This window comes from Odontesthes bonariensis, chromosome 21 (genome assembly GCF_027942865.1).
Source record: "Odontesthes bonariensis isolate fOdoBon6 chromosome 21, fOdoBon6.hap1, whole genome shotgun sequence".
NCBI classification, from domain to species: domain Eukaryota; kingdom Metazoa; phylum Chordata; class Actinopteri; order Atheriniformes; family Atherinopsidae; genus Odontesthes; species Odontesthes bonariensis.
The window spans coordinates 13,042,875-13,058,035 of record NC_134526.1 but is presented as its reverse complement, the minus strand read 5'-3'; the positions used below and the strand labels follow the sequence as shown (position 1 = coordinate 13,058,035).

The 15,161-nt window shown below is 40.1% G+C and overlaps 3 protein-coding genes across 4 annotated transcripts; 2 read left to right on the top strand and 1 right to left on the bottom strand.

Moving 5' to 3' along the window:
- The first annotated feature begins 609 nt into the window (after positions 1–609).
- Positions 610–4,498, top strand: ptger1c (prostaglandin E receptor 1c (subtype EP1)). The gene is made up of 3 exons (XM_075454355.1): positions 610–695; positions 2,432–3,319; positions 3,480–4,498. Exons 2-3 carry the CDS (start codon positions 2,465–2,467, stop codon positions 3,723–3,725), a joined length of 1,101 nt encoding a protein of 366 aa, XP_075310470.1. The 5' UTR covers positions 610–695; positions 2,432–2,464; the 3' UTR covers positions 3,726–4,498.
- slc27a1a (solute carrier family 27 member 1a) lies at positions 4,133–10,057 on the top strand. The gene is made up of 13 exons (XM_075454351.1): positions 4,133–4,568; positions 4,855–5,022; positions 5,120–5,514; positions 5,724–5,891; positions 6,984–7,053; positions 7,157–7,248; positions 7,333–7,442; positions 7,559–7,768; positions 7,847–7,973; positions 8,099–8,236; positions 8,469–8,633; positions 8,754–8,900; positions 9,008–10,057. Exons 2-13 carry the CDS (start codon positions 4,856–4,858, stop codon positions 9,163–9,165), a joined length of 1,947 nt encoding a protein of 648 aa, XP_075310466.1. The 5' UTR covers positions 4,133–4,568; position 4,855; the 3' UTR covers positions 9,166–10,057.
- trim35-13 (tripartite motif containing 35-13) lies at positions 8,829–14,502 on the bottom strand. 2 transcript variants are annotated; one of them, XM_075454352.1, is made up of 6 exons: positions 12,429–13,268; positions 11,470–11,565; positions 11,142–11,372; positions 11,022–11,044; positions 10,805–10,923; positions 8,829–10,715 (listed from the first exon to the last, which is right to left on the bottom strand). In XM_075454352.1, exons 1-6 carry the CDS (start codon positions 12,825–12,827, stop codon positions 10,177–10,179), a joined length of 1,407 nt encoding a protein of 468 aa, XP_075310467.1. In that variant the 5' UTR covers positions 12,828–13,268; the 3' UTR covers positions 8,829–10,176. The 2 variants fall into 2 exon arrangements, with proteins under 2 accessions (XP_075310467.1, XP_075310468.1); XM_075454353.1 differs by lacking the exon at positions 12,429–13,268 and adding an exon at positions 14,138–14,502 and having other exon boundaries at positions 8,830–10,715.
- Between the last annotated feature and the right edge of the window lie 659 nt (positions 14,503–15,161).

Below are 15,161 nucleotides of genomic sequence, written 5' to 3'. Positions count from 1 at the left end.
AAAGGCACTGTAGTCTCAAGAACAACTTAAAAGTCTCCGAACTGGCTCTTCCATTTTAAAGAGCAAACAAACTATTTTTAACTATGCATGTTTTTGTTATATCGAGAATCATCTCAACTTTGATGTTCAGCATGTCAGTGTTACCTTAAGGCAACTATTCTACTCTGCGCCTTTTCAAATCCCTCTGATGACTGTTGATTTTGTTTTTGTGACTTGGATACTAATTGTCTCAGTTGATCAATCCAGGAATCTCTTTTTGGTTTGAGAAAATCAAAACCATTATTGTTAAAATGAGAAGGAAAACATAGATAATGGCTTACTTTGATTGGCCATTTAGCTTGCACTGGATCAAAGCTGCAAAACTGAAATATGATGGTGGAGATCCACTTTACTCCAAAGGGTCAGCAGAGGTAATCAATAAATGGAAGATGGAAGGAAAACATCCAGCAGGGAAGGTGTGGGGAAAATGCAGATCCAAATGGTAGATAAAATAGCTCTCCCCAGAGTGAAGTGGAGGAAGGTCCATGCAGAAAGGGAGTGTTAGAGAGGCAGGGAAAAAAATGAAGGGAGGGGAAGAGTAGTAAATGAATGCTGGAAACAGTTACAACAAAATTAGGGAGACAGGACAGCTCTGCTGATAAGACGCACATTTGTTTTTTCGCGTGTATTCCACCCTATCCCAACATCCAGCTAAGGTAGGTTTTACTCCAAATTCATAATGATTTACTGGTCATTGACTTCATGAATGACATACCTGGTACATTCTTCTCTGCTAACATAAGAGTTAAACTGAAATATACATGTAAAGAGCAATCTTGTGCATGTCAAAACAGGCCAATCTGTCGGAAAACCACAATTTCCTGTGGTCTGCAAAAACCTGAAAAGAAATTCAGATTTCCTGATTATGTAACAATAGCACATAGGAATGTTCAAAGCCTTCACTTTTGGGAGAGATGTATGGTATTCAGAATCTGTTTAAATTATTTCTTCAACAATATCCCCATATCCTCCCAGTCTTGAAACCCTGGATTCAGCTTATCTATGATTCAGGAGAAAGTGCTTCTCTGTATAGGAATACCAGCAGCTGAGAAAGTGCGTTTATTGTGAGGACATCATTTTAATAACTTTAATGAATTCCTTGGTCTTCCATTCTTCAATGGACTTTAATGACTTTTAATGGTCTAAATTTAAAAAAAGACATGTTTCAGAGACTCAAAACATTTTGTTTGTCTATTTTGTGAGAAAATCTAAATGGACTAGTTCAAATCTGCAGTTCCCAACCCAATTATCCCCTTAAAAGCTTGTCAGTCCTAGGAATCTTTGTTATTGAAAGGCTCTTTTTCTACCACTTGTTCACACACATTATACTGTCCTTCAATCATTGCTGTGAAGCACCTCTTTTAAAAGGTGGAGATTAAAAGCATTATGAAGTATGCATCAACAAGTAATAAATATCAAGCCTATAGTTTCTGAATGGATAATGATATGCTGGATATCATAATGGTACTTTATGATGGTACAAATAACTTTGCTTGTGGAAATTGTCTCACTGCTTGTTTAATTTTGATAACATCAAACATCAAGAAGCAAAATAAAGGAATTCTACTATAAAATTATGATTGAGTATAGTTTCACATTGTTCAAACACACAAAGTCAGGCCTTATAAGTTCAGCAAAACCAACATTCACATGAAAATACAAAATGAAATGAATAAAAACATTAGAAACGTTCACATGAGAAACTGTTGAGCAGATAAGATTGTGGGCCTCTAAAGAAGGTAATAGTCAAATAAGCAAAGTGAATTTACGGTAAAAACAGTTGTGTGAACAAAAGATGGCATTTTGGAAAACAGATATACTAAATTTTTGGTCTGAGAGCCTGTTGTACAAACAGCTAAAAATAAAAGAAGTAAAATGTCACAAGTTCCTGTATTTTCCAACGGCAATGATCTTGCCACAGTTTGATTAAAACTGTCCTGAGAGTATCAGGCTGACTAAGATGCTTATGGATTTTAATCTGGTCTGGAGCCTTGCACTGATCTTTCAAGTAATCTTCTGGAACATTTTTATTTTTTAAGATACACATTCATGCATGCCAATCAACCGCCTGTGCCTGCTTTTAATTTCAAATGTCCTCCACCGAAGTCTTGTCAGCTCCTCTTGATCACTGCCTGCTGTAGCAGCTTAATCAATTCAGGTTTAAATCACCAGTGTCACTGGCAGACCACTTATTATTAGCCTTTGAGCTGCTCACATATATCATGGAATTCATAAGAACACTGTTTTGCTCAGACTTGTCTCACTCTGTGATTTAGTTTAAAAAAAAAACTTTAAGTGGGCAAAACAAGCTGACATAAAAACATTAGTGAAAATTGATCACTCAATATATTTGTACTAATGCACATATTCAAACATGTATTTCAAACTTTAGATCACTCTGAAGACAAAGACAGCTTCTTTATCAATGGCTTCATTTCCTACACCTTCAACGCCATCCGCCCTCCATCAGAACCTGAACATCAACACCTCTGATCAGCCCTCGTTGAACAAGAGCATATCATATCCCACCCATGCTTTAGGAATGTCCTGCTTCACGATGATACTTGGCATCGTCTCCAACCTCACTGCTCTGGGCATCCTGTTTAACTCTCGTGCCAGATTCCGCCGACAATCCAAAGCAACATTTCTACGACTAACAGTGACTTTACTTTTGGCTGACTTGGGAGGTCATCTGATTCTCGGTACCTTTGCATTGTATCAGACATATGGAAACCCCCCCGATCAATTCTGTAACATCTTTGGAGCAAATATGGTGTTTTTTGGCTTATGCCCTTTGCTGTTGGGTTTTACTATGGCAGTAGAGCGCTATGTGGCAATCACCAGACCTTTTCTCCATCTTTCCATGATTACAGTGACTTATGTGAAGGGAGCGGTGTTATTTTTGACCACCCTTGCACTTTTGCTGGCTGTTTTACCTTTATTTACCGTGGGGACTTATGAAAAGCAATTTCCTGGCACATGGTGTTTTTTGCCAATTCATGATCCACAATCTAAAGCTGACACAAATTTAGTTGTGACCTTCTCATGTCTGGGCCTCGCCGCTCTTACTCTTTCCTTGCTCTGCAACATCCTGAGTGGTCTGGCATTGCTGCAGGCCAGAATTAAGTCCTGCAACAGTCATATAAAACCTACAGCTCACTTTGCTCGCCGTGTATCATCTGCATCATCTGGCTCCATGTTTCACTCTTTGGATGTGGAGATGATGGTGCAACTAGCAGCAATCACCGTGGTGTCCTGTGTCTGCTGGGGCCCTTTTCTCGTGTGTATTACTCTTTTAATTTGACAGATTTGTTTACACAGCTATCTAAGTGATCAGATGTGTTTGTAGAGTTAGAGATTGTATATGATTAGTCAATAATTAAGTAGGCCTATGAGGTAAACCCTGAGAGTGATATCTGTATCTTTCTCCAACATTTTAGATCCACATTCTTGTGGTGCAGCTCAATCGAAGTCCCAGAGCCCTTGGTCAATTCACTCTTCTGGGATTACGCATGGCCTCCTGGAATCAGATCTTGGACCCCTGGGTTTATATCTTACTCAGAAGAACGGTGCTTTCAAAAGTTTGCTGTAGTCTTGATCCTAAGACACCCACAGTGACCGCAAAAAGCCCCATTGCAGATACTCGCCGAGAGGCCTTTTATCTGCAAAAGCAAAGTTTCCTTTAAGATTTCGCTTTTGGACAGTTGTGATTTCTTTTTTTTATTCATTTATTTTTATTCCCCTTTTCTCTACTTTTTTTTTCAAGTATATCGTGAGAAATTTCAAAATATAAATATTAACATTTCTTTTTATCATTTGTAATTGGAGAAGTGCATATTTGGCATGCCATGAGCCCTTAAAGCATGATGTGAAAAAGTGATGGAGTGAACTCAAACTACACGTCACAAAATTTATTTAGTAGTCTGCGCCGGTGTTCTTACGATTTGTTCCACATTCAGTAGCAGCCATCTACAAATTGGGTGGTTGGGCTATTGGTATGGGTCAATTTCGTCCAATCGGAGTTCAGAAAAGCTTGACAGGCTCCGAATTTGACAAATAGCTGAACTGGTACAGAAGGTTTCCACCCATGGTGGGCGGTGCTTTAATGGCAGTGGCTCTCTTCAATATGGAGTACAGAAAATAGCCTGATTCACTCCGTATCTCGCTGTTCTCACGCGAGTAGTTTTTCATTTTTCCTCTCACATTCCAGTTATCCCCGTAGGTGCCAGAAGAAAGGAGTTGCCAACTAACATTTTCAAGTCCAAATTTGAAGGTAGTAAACTGCTAACTACTAAACAGTTAACAGTGCTGATAGCGGTCAAACTGCTAAAACACTAAAACAAAAACTCTTGCTTTCCCCGAAAAACGCAACATTGTGGATACTTTCGGCGCTTTCCTCAGCGGGAGGACGAGTTGAAAGCTTCATAGTTTCCGCGAAGTAAAAAAAAAAAAAGAAAAAGTAACAAGTTCTGTCGAACAACGGGGTTATCGGGTGAAAGGTGACATCACGTCAGTCTATTGGCTCATAGGTAAGTTGTGAACAGAATTTACATTGTTGTGATAGTTTGTGTGAGCAGGCGTGGCATCTGTTTATGTTCACAGTTTAATTACGAGCTGGATTCTTTGTTACACTATATCTTGCTTTTTATATCGTACGTTTTTCTGAGCTACCAAAAAAAACAACTTTTCTGTGTGTGCTTGCGTGTACCAGCCTGCACTACAGTACTTCAGCCCCCTGAATTCAACCCATGTAGGCTTTAGCTTAAGCCCGTTATTGTGTAAAAGCCCATCTTTCTTCTTTTACTCCGTGACAAGAATGCACAATGCAGCGTGTGTATCAGCCTCTCTGGGGTCCTTGGGACTGTTGCGTCTCGTTGGGGTGTCCTGGTCCTGGAGTCTAGCAGCAGGCCTTGGGGTATATCTGTGCACAAGAAGCTGGAAATACTTCTACATTGCAGCACGAACTGCCAAGAGAGACCTCAAGTAAGTTAAATGCGTCTAACCAAAGTTCTGTTAACTTGTGCGTCTGCATCTTTGTACACTGAGGGCTGTTCTTCCATTCTCTTCTCATGTTTATCAGTGGCCTGTATGTGCTGTTGAGAGTGAAGCTGGCCTTATGGCGTTACATGCACAGTGGAAGCAATATTCCTTCCATTTTCGCCCAGACAGTAAAACGCCACCCAAATAAACCAGCACTGATCTATGAGGCCACAGGAGAAACATGGACCTTCTCCCAGCTAGATGAAATCTCTAATGCGGTTGCCCATTGGGCAAGAGGTCAAGGATGGGTCTCTGGGGATGTGGTGGCCCTCTTCTTGGAAAGCAGGCCATTACAGGTGGCACTTTGGCTGGGCTTGGCCAAAGTTGGGGTGGAAGCTGCGCTGATTAACTTCAGCCTCCGCTGTGATCCGCTTCTGCACTGCATTGGGGTATCAGGGTCACGGGCAATAGTGTTTGGAGCTGAGCTTGCTGATGGTAAGAATTTGTTAAAACAATGTACAGACAACCAACAAGAAGATAAGTATTTATTTTGTAATTCTGTTCATGTTGCACCAATAATTGGATTTTAACAAGTATTACATTTAAATTTACAGTACTTTCTGATATACTCTAGTGAGCTTGGACTGATCTGACTGGTGTCATCTCTTTCCATTTAACTCCTGTTCCTCTTCCTGAATGGTCAGCCATGTTGGAGATTAATTCTGCCGACAGCCAGCCCATGGTACGGTTTTGTACAGGAGACCTCAGTGCAGATCAACTGGCCTCCCTGGGTGCTCAGCCCCTGGACCCACTTTTATCCACTGCATCGAGACATCCCCCTTCACCATGTGTTCCCCACAAAGGCATGAATGGTGAGTAGGGGTCGACCGAGTTATAATTTCTCAGGGCTTATGCAAATGCAGCTTCTTAGTAATCAAAGGTAATAATACACGATTTTGTCAACCACAGCTTATTCCAGCATTTTCCCCATCACTGGGAAACTGCAAGTCATTGTTGAAATGTATGATAAGTTTGTGATGTTCGTTGAATCTTAGTCAATATCGGCTACCCCCCCCCCCATCAAAGCAAAGCTGAACTCATTTGACAGAGCTGCTCCAGTGTATGAATTTGCTCCTCAGTGGCTCTTAAACTCATGATGTGTTGTGAGCAAGTAACTGTTTGTGAGACCACAGACTGATGATAACCGGCAAGGGAGAACTGGCAGATGGATCAGAGCAAAAATGGAACAATTTTAATGTTTTTGAAAAAATAAATACAAAAACAGCTCAAGAAGGAATAAAATGCATATACTGGTAATGGGACAGTGTTGCATATCAGATGCCATTATCTCTCAGGTCAGTTTCTGGTGACCCCTAATTGTGAGTCCCTCACCCCGTGAATGCAACACTTTATTTGTATGTCTATGAGCTGTTCTATTTTAAATACCTTGTAGTTCTGCTTGCAGTTCTGAAATCGAACATATTTTAAATAGTATTTAATTTTCTTTAATCCACTGTCTATTTTCTGAGCTAAAATTGCCTTTCAGTAATGATGTAACTCCAACCTTAAGGGGTAATCCTTAGAGCAATTATAAGTAATTTTGAATTGAGACAAATGCACACATTTTGTCTTCCAACAGGTATCTGGGGTAGATGTGAATGGCATAATGAGATGTGTGCTGTATTGATAATAAATTACATCCCAGATCAGTGGTCAAACTGTCTTAGATGAATAGACAGAACTCAGCATTTAACATCTGAGCTTAATGTTTATAAAAAGCCAGATATTTGGTCTGAGCAGAGAAGCATGAAACAGATTGAAGACGGTGATTATATTTTCTTTCTAGCATTTTGCTCTGGCATTCTTTTTGAGGTTCATTTTAGCATTTGATTCAATATTATGATAGCACGCATCTTCAAATTACAGTATGCAATTATAATACTCTACTGTATTGTCTTCTGCAGACCGCTTATTTTATATTTATACCTCCGGGACCACAGGACTGCCCAAGGCTGCTATCGTGGTTCACAGTCGGTATGTTTTCATGAACGACCACGAACAAAAACGTATTGTTCTCCACAATCGTTACAGTTGCTGTGCAGGTAATGACAAATCTCTCATCGTTTTCCCGTGACAGCTACTACAGAATTGCTGCTTTTGGGTATTTTGCCTTTCGCATGCGTCCTGATGACATTATGTATGACTGCCTGCCTCTCTATCACTCAGCAGGTATGTGATGCTCATCTCCATCTTTTGATGAATACAATTTTACCTCCAGTTGATGAACCCACACACACTTTCTCTTCTCACCAGGTAATATCATTGGAGTTGGTCAGTGTCTGATCCATGGTCTTACTGTGGTAGTGAAGAGGAAATTTTCTGCCAGCCGCTTCTGGGATGACTGCATCAAGTACAACTGCACTGTAAGAATTAAGCTTGAGACATATTCAGAGATGCCATATTTGAAGAAATCAGTGACTCAGAAACATTACAATGAAGCAAATAATGACGCAATAAAAGGTTTTCTTTCTACTTACAGGTGGTGCAGTATATTGGGGAGATATGCCGCTACCTCTTATCTCAGCCGGTCCGACCATCTGAGAAGTGTCACAAAGTTCGTCTGGCGGTGGGGAATGGATTGCGCCCTAGCGTGTGGGAAGCCTTCACAGAGCGTTTTGGCGTGGCGCAGATCGGCGAGTTCTATGGAGCAACTGAGTGCAACTGCAGCATTGCCAACATGGATGGCAAGGTTAGAAATCACTATGCTGCTTTTCTCTTCACTTAGAATGTAAATTTGATCTGAATTCATCTGGCTTTGTTCTGCCAGGTTGGAGCTTGTGGGTTCAACAGTCGCATTCTCCCTAACGTGTACCCGATCCGTCTAGTGAGCGTTAATGAGGACACCATGGAACTTGTTCGAGACAGCCGGGGCCTGTGTATCCCTTGCCGCCCTGGTAGTGAACATCTCTATTACAATTATGACTTAGTTTGATGTAAATTGTTACTCTTTATGCTATATCTTATATCAGTCTTTCAAAAGCACACAGTTATACTCACACACATGTGCTATGCTTTTCAGGAGAGCCGGGCCTTTTGGTAGGTCGTATCAACCAAAAAGACCCTTTAAGGCGTTTTGATGGATATGCCAACCAGGATGCAACGAAGAAGAAGATTGCTCATGATGTGTTCAAGAAAGATGATACTGCATATTTATCAGGTTGCCATTCCCTTTTCCCGAAATCCACATTTATGTTTCCTCAGTAAAGTTTGCAGCTCTCATTTGAAGATGTTGTTGTTCTAGATCATTTATTTTTCATAAAAAATGAAAGAGAAAGGCAGCATTGGATTGCAAACATTTTCCTTTCTCAGTGTTCGGTGGTCATAATGAAACCTGACATGGAGGTTTTTGGCTTAAAGCTGGCAGCTAATTAGACTTGTGTTAACTCCAGGTGACGTGCTGGTGATGGATGAACTGGGCTACATGTACTTCCGCGACCGCAGTGGGGACACTTTCCGCTGGCGAGGGGAAAATGTCTCTACAACTGAGGTGGAAGGCATACTCAGCAACCTTCTGGATCAAACTGATGTTGCTGTGTACGGTGTGACAGTGCCAGGTGATGGTTATCATTTATACTCAAGTGCCTTTAACGTCACGCTGGAGACATTGCTGGCATTGATTTTTTTTTTTTTTTTTTTTTCTTTTCTTAAATACTTATCACTGTGTTTTGTTCCAGGTGTGGAAGGTAAAGCAGGCATGGCTGCCATTGCAGATGCTACAGGAAGCTTTGACTGCAACAGTTTCTTACAGAACATCCAGCGAGTGCTTCCCTCCTATGCTCGGCCCATGTTCCTCCGAATCTCCCCACAAGTTGACACTACAGGTAAACTGGCCCAGTATCCCACCCGAATGAAGAAATATCTATCATTACTATAATTTCATTTTAAGGAATTCTAATGTACTTTTATCTATCTCAACATTCCTGTGTAGGTACATTTAAAATCCAGAAAACCAGGCTGCAGAGGGAGGGATTTGACCCACGTGTCACAACTGACTATATCTACTTTTTGAACAGTAGAGCTGCAAGATACGAGGCCATAGATGAGGAGCTCTACAATGCTATAGTGGAGGGAAGAATGTCTCTATGACATGGCCATAGCTGGGCAGTCAGGGCCTCAGTTAAACAGGCTGCACAGGTGCTGCTGAGAAAGAAAAAGGTATACATACAGCAACATCTGTCAGTCTTGTCAGGAGTTTTACCGTTCAGGGAACAGAGTTGAGAGGACTACTAACACTGACGGAGTACTGTTACAGATGATGTTTTAACACTGTATGAATAACACACCAGGACATGATGTGAGGGCATTTACTCCCTTTTAATGTCAGCATCACCGCACATAGAGTGGATATCTTCCACAACCAGTTTGATATATGATACATCATGTTACATTCATGTTTTTAGAACAGAAAGGATTGTATCATGTAAAACTTTATTGCAGGGTATGTACCCTTTTAAAAAAAAAGTGCTGCAAGGTTTTTCCTGTTTTGGTTTAAACATTATATTGTGTTCCTGCTGTGTCTTTGAATGAGGCTGAGACTGGACTTCAACATGCGGTATGAGTGGCTACTACTTCAAAAACTAACCATAGAATCTTTACTGTTTTTAATGAAACGGAAAACTAATCTCATATGCCAGGTTTCAACCTCTGAACAACATTGGTATGGGTTTGCAAATACATACATAATTACTGTATGTGCCTGTTAGGAACCTCCTTATCTGTTTAATATTTTAATGCGTTCGTGGAACAAGCTGAAATGAATGTGGATATCACAGAGGTGATTCTTTGTCATACTAAGCGGAGTCGCACAGTATGATTTATTTTATGTAACAAATCTTAGCAGTGTAGTAATATATAGGTGTTAAGGATTTTGATTTACAATCTGAGATCACCTCGAGTACATTTGTTTAGTTGTAACTCAAATTAAATATTTAAAAAAGCTTTTATGTCATGTCATTTATTAAAACATCTTTGTAAGTTACGTGGCAATTTGTAGTTGTAATTTGACCGTGCATTCCCCTAATCATCAAATCATCAACAAAGAAAAAAAAACCTCACAATTCTTCACTAGGGAACTCTGTCTAACTCTGTCTAGGAAAATTAATGCTCCTTTTGCAAGTTTATCCATGTTGGTAAGATTTTCAGTGGATGCTCTTTACAAGCAGTGCAAAAGTAGGGGAAGACTCTTGGTGTGATGACGTTTGTGAATGTGTAGAGAGGTGTTTTCTGTCCGGGTTCATAAAATGTCACTTGACCACGGTCCATGTCCAAAACCACTCTGATCACTTCTGGCTTCTTAGTCATGTTGAGCGACTCCCATGGCGCTGTACAGGCTTTATGCTCTCCATTACGATATCTTACTGTCCAGAATCCCTCTCCTGGTGTCAGCACATGTTTACCTTTCCTGTTGATGGAATCGCTGGCTACCCCTACCACCCAGTAAGTATTCTTGCTGACCTCCACATCCCAGCTATGGAGTCCAGAGGAATAACCCTTAGCACCAAGCATCTCAGCACTAACATCAAAGCGCTCCGGGTTGTCTGGCAGCTTGAAGATCTGAGTAGAGTTCTGCACAACTGTGAGATCCTCAGAGAGGATGAAGCAGCTGGCTGCTGTATTGGGATCTAGAATCACTGGAGCTTGAAGGAAAAAGAAGGTAGAGGTTACTAAAGTGAGAGGAAGAGTGTGGACCAGTAAAACATGACTAATTTTCTCATGAGAAACTTACTGTATTTAACTATTTTCTTCATCTTCTCCCATATTTGATATTTTAGCGAGCCCAGGTGCTTGGCCACATCAATCAGAGCACCGGGCATCATTTGTGGATCAAGGGGACTTTGCCAGGTTCTGAAAAGATATTGCAGAAGTTAATTTTTGGAGAGTTCTGACTTTAAAGCTGTATCATATTTCAAACAAAGATTGGATACTAGCTGTAAAACATTTACCTTCTTATTGTTTCCTTGTAATTCTGAAAACAGGACAAAGGACAACTCTCATGGAAATATGCAAATGTAAATGTACAGCTAATTCCACATGCAATTAGGTTATGCTATTGTCTTATCTACCTTAAGAAATGGTATGTCTTGGCTTCCCATTTCCTGTTCAACCACTCTGATAGTGTTGGAAAGAGCTGTCATTTCATGGCTCATTTCTTCAATCCTCTGGTTAATCATCAGATTCTTTTCATCCTCCTCGGCCTTTAAAGCAGAAAGTCTGGCTGTCTCCTGCTCTTTCAGGAAATGGTAAAGGGTTTTGAATTCCTCTTTGATCTGTGTTTCAGTGTGTTCAGCTTGGTTCTGTAAAGAGACATAACTGACAGGTAATCACTGCCCCTACACCTTGGCTCATACATTTGTTCAAGGTAATATTTGGCAATGATTGGACTGAGAGTACCTTGATATGTTCTGCAATTTCCTCACAAGCCCCTTTTGCTTTTTTGTACAGCTGTAATTTCTCTTTCAAGGGCAGAAGGGCACTCTTCAGTTCCTCCTGAAATGTCAGTGACAGGGGATCAACTCTTCAAAACATGGGCAGTCTGTCAGGTAGCCAAGCTGTCAGCAAAGTGTGGGGCTTTCAGCTGCCACATACTTTTCCTTGGCAGCGTTCAATGTAAATCTAAAGTCACGCAATACAGTTGAATCAAAGGAAAAATTCTATGGAAAAATAACAATTTCCTGGTGACATTATCAAAAGTGAGCTAATGCTTAAGAGTGCACTCAGGGACACAATATGGCAACAAACAGCTCTATTTCATAGGAGTGCTGAATGCTTCCTGGTCTCTGGAGGAAACTGTGGAGAGTAGGAGTAGAATGAATGTAACTTTGCAGAAACCTTGTGGGAGTCAAGTTTCAGCTCTTTCGAGACCCCGATAGCAACAGGATACCAAATATATAAATCTATTTTTAGAATGTAAATCAACACTGCGAGAAAACCTTCACACATCACCAGCATATCAGACTCAGTGGTGGTAAATCAGTGGTACCAAAGAGGTTGGAAAATGTCAACAAAAACAATATAAAACAACAAATATTTTTAAAATGATGGCAAGCTCCAAATATATAGTATAGCGATAGTATCTAAATTCCAAAGATATTCTACCATTGGGCCCTATATAGTAAAGACTTATGTCTATCTAAATATAACACGTGTCCTTAGAGGTAACTCATTCAAAGACTGTACCAGATGTTTTAACAAACATTTGGTCATCACGCCTTCCAGCTGCTGTCACTGTCAGAAAAACAGTGGAAAACATTTTAGGTAAGGCAATGTATTTTTTAATATAGTATAACAATGGAACTGTCTTCTCATGAGAAACAGTGATGTGCCCATTCTTGTAACATGAATGTGCTTACCTTACAGTCATGAGCACCTTCCCAAATGGGATAGAGTCTGTGCCCCCTGTGTGGAGCTGCTTTGCCACACATATCACAGATTGGCTGTAAGTCTTCCAAACAAAAGACAGTGAGCTTTTTTCCATGCTCTTCACAAGCCTCAGGGTCATTCTTGCTGTCTTCTTTGAAAGATTCGCAGGCCTTCTCCAGAAAAGTGTTCACCACTATCTGATCCATGGAGGAGCGGCGCCAGCACAGAGGACAAAAGCGTGAATTCTCACTACCTTGTGTGTCCCAACTGTCTTCTAGGCAGGATTTACAGAATCTGTGTCTGCAAGAGAGGACCACTGGCTGACTGAGAATATTTCCACAAATTGGACAGGAAAGGTCATCTTCAGAATGAGTGCGCGTGGTAGCCATTCTTTGTCACAGTGGCTCTAAGTCTGGCTCTAAAGTCCCTCCCACATCTCTGGTAGGCTACCGCTTAACCTCAGAAATAAGTGTTAATACTTCAGCTCTCGAAGGCATATCCCATGTTATGTTGTGTTGTGTCGAGCCTTCACGTTGCGCATTCTCAAATAAACACCTCTCGGAATAAAACAAATCTCAGTTTACATTTGAGCGATTGGATCTCTGCAGATCCGTGCAAATACTATAAACCCGAAGATAACAGAAAAGTAATGCTGGAATGTTAGCTCACAAGATGGTCTTTGGATTACCGCTAAATTAGGATGACCTCTGGTTATTTGAGTTGTTGTTTTTTTTTTAAAACAGTCAGAGTTATGACAGAAGGGAAACATTCCAAAATAAGACTGAGGCTGAGTGTATAAATAGAAAGAAATTGTGCCCACTGGAAGATTTTTTCAATGTTGGTTGAGCTTTGAGGGGGTTTTTGTTTGTTTGTTTTGTTTTTTTTACTCTATCTACAACAACACTTTTTAACACTGTGCTTCCTCAACTCTTGTATGTTTATGTGTGATTACCATAGCATCTGTCAAATACTATGTTAAAGTAACGTGTGAATAAGTGAAAAAGGTTATTTTTCAGTAATATGTTTCCTTTCAAACTTACTGTCAGATTTGATATATCAATGTTCCGCATTTCTCAAAAAGTCCCCAACTACATTACGACGAACAGTTACTACGTCAGCTAGGCAAAATTGACAGGTGAAGTATCATATACGACAAATTATAACCTCTAAGCACTTGCTGCAATGAATCCCTGTCCAAATAAGTCAAAGGAGACATGATCGCTTGTTGAGATGCCAAAGAGAAATTTGGATTAGTGTGTATGCCAATGACAGGGCAGCAGTTCAAAATAATTGATAGTATCAGCCAGCTGACATGAGTATATAGACCTTCAACAGGGTCATTACCCTGATGAAAGCCACAAGCCGAAACGTGTTGCCAAACAATAAAGTTGATGAGTGTACTACTACTTAAGTTTTACTTGCTTGAGTTCAGACCTCTTTTAATTTCCACCATTTAGTTCATAATGCTAATAACAGCAGAATATGAGGAAAACCAGAATAAAAAGATCCTCTAAAATACACCCTTCATTAAGCATGCCCTCTCGAATTGCACAAACTGACTTAACCTGTAACTTGTAACTAAAAAGTGATAAAAAAGTTGGGCATTTTTAAAGTAATGCTGAAGATAAGATACATAAAAACACGTGCTTAACTTATTTGCAGTAGAGCTTACTATGACTACTATTTTTACTCTGCTTACCTTACATTCTGTAAATGCCTCCTTTATGGCATACACTCTGTGGTTCATATGCAGGCCTGAGCTCCTGCAAATGGCACAGGCTGGCTCCAAGTCTGCCACGCAGAAGAGATACATTCTCTCACCGTGTGCTTCACATGACTTGTGTGGAAGTCCAAGACTCTCGTTGAAGCAGAGAGGACACTCTTTAGCACCAAACTGTGTCCAAAACTGCTCCAAACAATAATTGCAGAAGCTCTGAGAGCAGCCTATGCAGGATAGAACCATAGGAGTCAGGAAGGTTTCTTCACACACAGCGCAACATGACTCGCCAACAACCTGGCATGAAATGTCATCCTCCATCTGTGAGATTCAGTACAGGACTGGTGAGCCTTAGTCTCCCAGCATGTAGCCTGGGTGTCCAGCTATGGATAGCCTTGCAGCAGAGGAGAGAGAAAGACCCAGCTACTCTGGTTTCACCATAAATCATAAAATCATCATGCACATAAAAGGATGGTTTTCACTTCAAATGAAATAGATGGAATGAGCTATACAGGCTTTTTAGTGACTCCTAAATGTTTCTTTCATTTGAAGGCTATGAAGGCATGAAATCTCGTAATGTCACCTAATATTTAAATATTTTGAATTAGTCAAAAATGATTTATGAGTCATAGGAGGTTTATTGCTTTAAATCAGATATCTTCGGTTTCTGATTAGACAAAAAGCTTTAAGTCAACAGTTTTTTTGCACTTGTTAGCTTTATAAACTAAGAGGCATTTAAAAACATATCCAAAACACTTTAACGCAGTTATCTAAAATGAACTAATTAAAAAACGTAAATGCTGTTTTATTCTTTCTTTTGTATATAGCTGCATTCCAAGCTCATAATCAGTGTGAACCTTAAAAAGATAAAAGGAGATTTATTCACAATTTTATAGTGAAATTTAACGGTCAACATTTTAAGTCTGATGTATAATGAGCTTAATTGTTGTAAAATAATAGGATAATACAAGAAAATATTGATACCATTCAAAATGATGCAGGATGT

Excerpts from the sequence above, each read along its gene's own strand:
- ptger1c (XM_075454355.1), top strand. The coding sequence starts at position 2,465 with ATGGCTTCATTTCCTACACCTTCAACGCCATCCGCCCTCCATCAGAAC. Across the intron at positions 3,320-3,479 it reads TCTGCTGGGGCCCTTTTCTC|ATCCACATTCTTGTGGTGCA; the intron begins GTGTGTATTACT and ends CCAACATTTTAG.
- trim35-13 (XM_075454352.1), bottom strand. The coding sequence starts at position 12,827 with ATGGCTACCACGCGCACTCATTCTGAAGATGACCTTTCCTGTCCAATT. Across the intron at positions 11,566-12,428 it reads AAGGTGCTCATGACTGTAAG|GAGGAACTGAAGAGTGCCCT; the intron begins GTAAGCACATTC and ends CTGACATTTCAG. Across the intron at positions 11,373-11,469 it reads AAATTGCAGAACATATCAAG|AACCAAGCTGAACACACTGA; the intron begins GTACTCTCAGTC and ends GTCTCTTTACAG.
- slc27a1a (XM_075454351.1), top strand. The coding sequence starts at position 4,856 with ATGCACAATGCAGCGTGTGTATCAGCCTCTCTGGGGTCCTTGGGACTG. Across the intron at positions 7,443-7,558 it reads GCATCAAGTACAACTGCACT|GTGGTGCAGTATATTGGGGA; the intron begins GTAAGAATTAAG and ends TTCTACTTACAG. Across the intron at positions 7,974-8,098 it reads GTGTATCCCTTGCCGCCCTG|GAGAGCCGGGCCTTTTGGTA; the intron begins GTAGTGAACATC and ends TATGCTTTTCAG.